The sequence below is a fragment of the Lytechinus pictus genome, chromosome 9 (assembly GCF_037042905.1).
Source record: "Lytechinus pictus isolate F3 Inbred chromosome 9, Lp3.0, whole genome shotgun sequence".
Lineage (NCBI taxonomy): Eukaryota > Metazoa > Echinodermata > Echinoidea > Temnopleuroida > Toxopneustidae > Lytechinus > Lytechinus pictus.
This window is the reverse complement of record NC_087253.1, coordinates 24,131,199-24,139,323: the sequence shown is the minus strand read 5'-3', so window position 1 is coordinate 24,139,323 and position 8,125 is coordinate 24,131,199. Positions and strand designations below refer to the sequence as shown.

The 8,125-nt window shown below is 37.4% G+C and overlaps 1 protein-coding gene across 2 annotated transcripts; it reads left to right on the top strand.

Moving 5' to 3' along the window:
- The first annotated feature begins 459 nt into the window (after positions 1 to 459).
- Positions 460 to 5,293, top strand: LOC135155541 (uncharacterized). 2 transcript variants are annotated; one of them, XM_064104954.1, is made up of 4 exons: positions 460 to 646; positions 998 to 1,121; positions 1,714 to 1,844; positions 2,713 to 5,293. In XM_064104954.1, the coding sequence occupies exons 1-4, from the start codon at positions 461 to 463 to the stop codon at positions 3,025 to 3,027; spliced, it is 756 nt and encodes a 251-aa protein (XP_063961024.1). In that variant the 5' UTR covers position 460; the 3' UTR covers positions 3,028 to 5,293. The 2 variants fall into 2 exon arrangements, with proteins under 2 accessions (XP_063961024.1, XP_063961023.1); XM_064104953.1 differs by having other exon boundaries at positions 1,708 to 1,844.
- The last annotated feature ends 2,832 nt before the right edge of the window (positions 5,294 to 8,125 follow it).

Genomic DNA, 8,125 nt, shown 5'->3' with positions numbered 1-8,125 from the left:
GGACAGACCCCCCCCCCCCCCCCGGGACTTACATCAGTGCACTAGATCTTAGGATTGATTGCCGTCAAATTTTAGAGCCTTAAACAGGTGTCACCGGCATGGTGGCCTAGTGGTTAGAGCGTCCGCCTCATGATCGGGGGGTTGTGGGTTTGAACCCCAGCCGGGCCATACCAAAGGCTTTAAAAATGGTACCTACTGCTTTCTTGTCAGGCACTCGACATCAGAAGAATGGAGTAGGGAAGTTAAACACATGGCTACCAGTGGACTAACCCCCTGCTGTAGTTTCTCTACTTTCCAGTAGACATATGGCCTAGGTTTATTGAAATGGAGATAGGCGCCGCTCTATGGGCCGAAAGGCTTGAGAAGGACTTTAACTTTTTGTAAAAGGTAGTTTAGGGTTTGCTGTAGGTAGCCTACTATTGATTTTGTTTTTTATCACCTTGTCTTTTTCAGAAAAAATATGGAGCCGGAGAACTTGGAAGAAATGAAGCAATGGCTTCAACATAATAATAGCCCTATCCCTAAAGTGGTGGAATTCATGAAGAAGACTGCACTGAAAAGACAAGAAGAAATTCACTCAGAGAAGAAATCTACCGTGCATGACATCGAGTTGCAATGGCCTCGACTCTTTGATGTCCCTAACATGGTATGGGGTAACTTTTGTTTTCTTGGTTTATGTCAAAAGTACAGTAAAGCATTAATTCTTGAGGTGTGCTTCTCAAAAACCCAAATAAAATTCCTCATTGATCTTTTTTGCCTGCCAGGACCAGTAACAAAAGTCTACCAAATTCTGCCTGTTTTTATTTGGTACTACTGATAATAATATACTTCCCTACATGTATCTTTTGCCAGGTGTCATTAACATAATCAAGGCCTAGCTCCTTGGTTGCTGGATATTCATTTTGCAATTAGACATTACACATGTGCCCACCCCAAAATTACCATACTGAATCAAGGTTTTACAATCCTTCTTTATGCATTTTAATTTGCATCACAGATAGATGGTGATTTCAGAGCAGTTCATGGGGATGTGTCTGACAGATTAATCATGAAATGGACTCAAGAACTGGCAAAAAAACTACTGCAGTATGGAGAAAAGCAAAGTCCACAAGTGCAAGCCGGTACATATTTTCCCCGGGGGGAGGGGCACTCAATATGAAAGTGACGTACGAGTAAGATCACACATCTCGAACATAGGGGTCTTTCGGTGATGCGTTCAAATGAAAAATAGGGGGTCTTTGGGTGACAAATGAAAAATAGGGGGTCTTTGGGTGACAAGTAAAAAAATAGGGTGTCTTTCAGTGACAGTCTAAAATCTGGGTTTTTCGGTGACACACCAAGCTAAAAAATGGGCTCTTTTTTAGTGTGATTAAATGGCATTTTTCTGAAAATCAAAAATTTGGGCAATTTTTGGGTCAGAGAGTGCAAAATTCATGGGTCTTTGGGTGACAGAAAAAATTGGGTCATCAAATGGAAAAAACGGGGGTCTTTGGGTGACAGCAGTCCAAAAAAGGGGGTCTTTTTGATCGCACATGGTGCGAACTTCAATATTGAGTGCCCCCACCACCACCACCCCCACCCGGGGTATTTTCTGTAATATTTTGCTTTTCAATAATTTTGTATACTGTTGTAAAAAAGATGCGATTCAGTGTTAAAATATTTACCATGGAATTGCTCTATTTTAATTGAAGTTTGTTTTCCTTTCAGATATAGATGATCAAAGTGCACAGGATGCAGGTCTGACAGCACTGCCCTTGATACTGCCTACAGGAAAACTGTCAAACGCAAAGAAATCCAGGGCTACGGTGAAAGAAGCAATGGAGTCCTTCATTGATTTTCAGCCGGTAAGTATGGAGTAAATTTTAGTGCCTACTAAATGAAATGTTTGGGTATAGAGGTGGGATGCAGATGGGATATATCCAATTGGAGGATGTTTTTGTATATCTTCTTGCACATAAAATGAAAGAAATGCCTCAAGTACTCCATTTGGTTGAAAGTGATATGTAAAGAATGGGACACGTTCATCAAGACAACAACAGTTTGGCTGATGTGATGCTCACACAGTTTGTATTGCATAGATCTGTTTTACTTAATTGTTATCATCGGAGATGCCAGACTTCAGGAAATTTTTTTCAGCATCTCCAGTACAAAACAAGATTAAAAATTCATATTTTCAAGAAATTTTATTAGCGTTTCAGGAAAATGTGACCAAAGTCACTGGCATCTCTGTATCATTTTGATTATGGTTCGATTAACTGCAGAATTTGCATGCTTGTCGCACTACAACATTTGTAGCACATCCCACATGCAGCCCAAACTTTCCATGTTTGCTAATTGAAGTTCAGCTGACAGGTCCCTAATAGAACTCGACTCTCACTCTACACCTAGATCTGTGATAGATCTTTAGAATTGTGATATAAAGAAAGGTTAAGTTTATATGACAACTTCTATCATGATCATGGTCAAGTTACAGTAGTTACCCTCACTATATAGATTTGACAGACTGACCCATGATGTCAAACGCCAGGCAGTATAGTCAAATATTGTTCCTCGACCAGCAAAGTGTGTGCACACAATGTACATCAGGACCATGCTAAAGCTATATCTATCTACAACCCACTTACCAGTAAGAATTAAGTACGCAGACAGAAAATATCTAGATTTATTTTTTAAATGTAAATTAATCAGTAGATTTATTTTCTCTTTTTACAGATAGGGACAAACCTCCCTCAATACTTGGATGGACTCATGTCAAAGAGGCGGCAACCATTTGTCCTGGCCCTTGGCCCACAGAAAGCGCCAGCACAATATTTTGCTGTGGTTGAGGGCCGTGCCCTTAAGCAAGACAGCCTTCTGAAGGCTGTTGATGTGTGTTTCAAGAAGTTTTATGTACTTGACCTGGAGTATCCATCTGCGTGCTATACTACATGGGAGTTTATTCAAAAAGTTCTGTACCAGGTAAATGCCAAAGACAGGAACACCTCCTCCTGTGTGAGGTCATTAAGGACATATGTCCTTCATACTTAATTTTCAACCATTTAATGGTCAATGTCAGTTCAGCAGAACTCAAAATTCTGATATGTCTCCTAATTTGGATATGTCTGTATGCCATGTATGAAATTCAATACTAAAATGGATTTTACAAGTTCAGGTATCGAGGTACGTCAATTCCTCAAGGCAGCAGCTCCACGTGCGTACTTAAGCAGCATCTTCAATTGCTTGCGTGTGTACGCATGCGCCTTTAGGGTTCCTTTGTGACATCAGATAAATGCGTATCAATTTCACTGCCTATCCTTTTCAAATCTATTTTAGTCATTCGTATACAGGGGGGTACAAAGGGTATCCAAATTCCAATACCACATTTTCATTTTAAATTTTGCAAGCAACAAAACAAACAAAATTGCAAAGTGGCAAGTATGCCAACATTTTCATTTTGTCTGCTAAATACCTCTGCGTTTTAAATTGTATCTCTGCAAATTAATGCTAGTGGCTTTAGAAGATGGGTTTGTGACAAAAAGCTCAAACTTGTCATTTTTGTGGCAAATTATGGTTTTTCGATCAGTTAAATTTATAGACTAGGTTTAAGCCAAAATGTTTGCACAGATAACAATTTAATGTACATAAGTTAATATATAGCAGACACATTAAGCAAGTTTTGACATAATTACCACTGTGTGATATTGTTTTCTTGACATTAATATTCTGGTAGCAGAATTCAAAGACCTTAGCCCTCATTCATTATACTATGCCATAACCAAGGCGCATATCCAAATTGTGATTCGTATTTTGAGTTCCGCGAGTTGATGTTATTTATACCACTGGATGTACTGAACTACATAGGCCCTTCAAACTAGAATTTAATGAAAATGAAAATAATATGCTGAACTGCATACTTATCAATGTTTAGCTTGGGATCATTGTACTAACCTTGGTGTGATTGTGAGAGGAGAGGGTGGCCACTCATGTGTATACTTTCAAAAATGACCCCAAGCTAGGATTCACCAAAAGTGGTCAAATTTACCCCAAACAAGGATTTTAATTGACAAAAAACACCCCAAACAAGGGGTAAAATACCATGTGATCACAAGGTGTGATTGCGCCAGTGAAATGACTAGAATCTATGAATAAGTGATGTAATGTGTGGTAATTGAGTTGTATTGCCTTTTTACAATTGAAGTGTTACAAATAGCAAGTTTTACTTTTACTGATGGAATTATAATACACGGCAAGTTTAAATTTAACTGATATTACTGCAAAAAGCAAGTTTGAATTTAACTGATACATTATTAGAATTTGATTAATTTCAACTTTGAATTTAACTGATAGAATGACAACTATTAACTGATTAAAAAAAATGATGTAACTGATAGAATTGTAAATTATAGCAAGTTTCAGTTTAAGAATTGGTGTGACCCTTGGTACATTGCTGTTTGCTGACAAAGCATTTTTCAGATGTTGGACTTGCAGCTACTGCTCCCGAGTTGCAATAGAGTTACATAGAATGTGTAGAAGTATTTCTTTGAAATAGTTACAAATAGAATTTTATAGAGGGAATTTTCCAAAAGGTCCTTCCTGTTCAAAAACCCAATGTAAATACATTAATATGACTTTAAAATGGTACATGTGTAAAACCCATTGAAATGAGCCCGATACATAGTGTTTATGGATCGATCAGCAATACAGCTTGATTGGTGGCGAACACAAGTGAAGGAATTCATGTTTTAATTCGTACTTTTTCGATATGAACTGAAATTGAATTTGTTTTAAATTAATTAAGCAAATTGACTTCCATGCTATCCTGTAACTTATTCAGTATTAATGTACATCAGTGTAAAAAAATTGGGTAAACAGGAATGCAGATGATATGCAGCTTTTCTTGGGACAATTCATGTAATAACATCTAGGTGTCAGATGTGGTGTATCATATGCGTGTGTAAATGCCATCATTCCATGTGAATCTGATGCAGACACTTTGTAGATGGCATACAGATCTTCAATAGAGAAGATTCATCTTGACAAAACCAATATCAATTACTGACCTGACAGTTTCGGCCATCCTGGTCGAAAGCCATCTTCTCTAGAGGGCGTTCCGACGAGAATTGGATCATAACTGTCAGGTCAGTAATTGATAATTGGTTTTGTCAAGATGAATCTTCTCTATTTATGATGTCAATGCAGTCAAACCAGATGAATTTATTCAAGAAAAAAGCATACAGATCAGATATTTGGCCTACTACCACATCATTGATCAATCAAGGTCAATTATTTGAAAAGCAAATTATAAAATCTGTAATGTCTTAATAATGTTAGAAAATGCTTCAGTGCTTTTCAATTTGACAGTGTACTTTTTAGGATCAAATTTTAAATGTTACCACTCTTGTATTGCTATTTAGTGTTTTGGAAGCATCTAATATCTTTATAAATAAATCATTTGTTTATGCACAATAATCTTTTAGTTTTTGTGTCTAATTAATGTGTTAAGCTTACAAGTAGTCGGATACAACTAACCACTGAAGTCAAAATCTGACTACATTGAAGTTGAAATTGACTACATTGAAGTGAAAGGATGGAGGAATGAAATGACCCTACTGTCTATTGCATTTGACCCCTTTTCATTTAAATGTAGTCAAATTTTGACCTTTTTGTAGTAATTTTTTACTTCATTTGGGTCATTTGTTGACTACCATTGTAGTCAAAATCATTTGACTACATCTAGTGGGTCATAAATGACCCCAATGGGTTCGGTGTATAGTTGACCCTGAGAATGGGGTCAAAAATGACTGTTATAGGGTCATTTTTGACTACCTATTTTTAAGTGTGTAGGGCACATGCAGAACGCAATTTCTTATTGGACATGGGTTCATGGACGATAATAGGTGAAGGGTGAAATACAATGTTAATAAGTGTAACGCAGTGTCCAGACATTGTATAAACAGTTTACATTAAAGTGTCACGCCAAAATCATCAATCAATCTATATTGCAATTTGCAGCCAAAATATGTACTATGTTTGCTACACCATGTTCACGGGATGATTAACATACAAATTGAAACATATTTTTCTTTAAGGCACTGACGCCTCTTTTTCAATGTTTCTTCACATACATTTTTAACACATAATTAAACAAACCCTCATATTTACATAGGAATTTAGGGTACCGATGTAGCACAATATAGCGGTAGAGCATTTGTACGAAACCTGGTCTGCGAATAATTTAGATATCATAAGAACGTTTTGAAACTTATATCTTAAAATGCTAGGCTTATTGAGTGTGTAAACCATTCTTAAAACAAATTAAAAAAAAATCGAAAAAAATGATATGCACGATTTTCAAGACGGAACCCATGTAATATCACCTTTCCACAACATTTCCCAAACGGGAATCCCTGCAAAAGTGCAATATGGTCAAGACAATTTTGTAAAAGATGCAAATGAACTTTATTGAAAACCAAGGCAATCAATATTCCAGAAAACTGGGGAAGAGGGTGGGGCGGTATGTATTATTATGGTATTTTGATAGAGAAAGTGCAGGGAGACGACCCATTTAAACATGTTAACTGTGATGCCATTGTTTTATGGAATGTAAACAGGGGAAATAAAGAGTTATCCGTTCCAACCTTTCTGTCTCCTTCTTTCTCCCCCTCCCTCTTTATCTCTATTCCTCTTCGATTATTTTCCTTAATTCCCCATTATCCAAACTAACTGAACAAAAATAACGAGGGGAGGTTGTTCCTTTTTCCACTGTTAAGCTCCATCGCTGCTCCGATCCAGCTACCACGTCAAGTAGACAGTGAACACGGTGTCAATTATGCAGGGGAGCAGCAAAATCATGTTTGGAGAGGCCATCGTAAAACGCTTTGGATAGAAACATTACCTCGTGATAAAGGTTTCCATCAGTGGCGTACCACTAGAGCATAATCTGAAAGGGGTGGGGGATTTTTTAGAAAGTGGGGATGGGGTTTGGGGCGACACACAATCGTTGGCGAATAGTGACAGATGATTGCTATTTTCAAGTGATTCGTCGAGATGTTCGTATGACGTTAATTATCACCCGTGTCGATTTGTCGTTTGGCATGCTTATACGCATATACTAATACAAAATACTGATACGATCCCTTCCCATATTCTTGTAGGTAGATTTTCTAGGAGATTGATTTCACTTTGAAAAAAGGTGGATATGACAAATATCTTTTTTAAGAAATAAAAATAATAAAAGGAATACAAAAATGACAAATGAGAGAGAGAGAAAAAAAAAAGGGTTTGGTGCTTGCTATTAAGCACATACGGTGTGAAGTGAACAATGATATTGTTTTTCGCAATTCAACCTGGTGTATCTGTGCATACGCCATTTTGGTCATGGACGAGAAGAATCAATGTGTAAACAATACAAAGGTCACGTGGGTTCTTAATAGAGAAAATCCACATCTTCTCAAGCTTATTGAAGAGGCCATGTAAACATCAGGAGCTTCAATATTGACAGGAACATCAATGTCCCAAAGCAACATCCTGAGTAACGTCTAACAAAGAGTTGCGATTGATTCGATCAGCCACACCTATGGAAAGCCAACAACGCCAACATCTGAATAGATGTTTGGTAAAAAGTCTTTTCCAGATATGATGTATATTCATACATACATCATTGTTCGGTAAGCTCCTATCTTTCCGCAAAAGGGGTCAGTGTGAACAATTCCTGTTGGAAAAAAAAAATATAATTATGACATTGATGGATTTCCAAATTCATGTAGTTGAGGTTGATCGGACCCTGCTGGTGATTATGACGGTGGAAACGCAAAAAAAATCTTCCATAGATGTTTCGAATTTCCATTGAAATGACTAAGAAGACAATATTGCTGATCGATATTAAACAGTTAAAGAAGGAAAACATGATGTCATCTGGAGAAAACTGAAACCTGTTGTACGAGTAGAATTTTTTTTTCTTCCAGAGATCGTGTTTCAAAGGCGTTCCTTAATCAAGTCTATCGCTTAATCAATGGCAGGGAATATGAATTCGCAATGAAATAGAGCGCTTCAAAACATTTTCCCCTTGGGAAAGGTCGGAAAAGCGGAACACAGAGTTTCCTGCAATGTGCGCAAAAATACCCTGCAGAGCCTCCTGGCCTCTGTG

Excerpts from the sequence above, each read along its gene's own strand:
- LOC135155541 (XM_064104953.1), top strand. The coding sequence starts at position 461 with ATGGAGCCGGAGAACTTGGAAGAAATGAAGCAATGGCTTCAACATAAT. Across the intron at positions 1,122-1,707 it reads AAGTCCACAAGTGCAAGCCG|ATATAGATGATCAAAGTGCA; the intron begins GTACATATTTTC and ends TTTTCCTTTCAG. Across the intron at positions 1,845-2,712 it reads CCTTCATTGATTTTCAGCCG|ATAGGGACAAACCTCCCTCA; the intron begins GTAAGTATGGAG and ends CTCTTTTTACAG.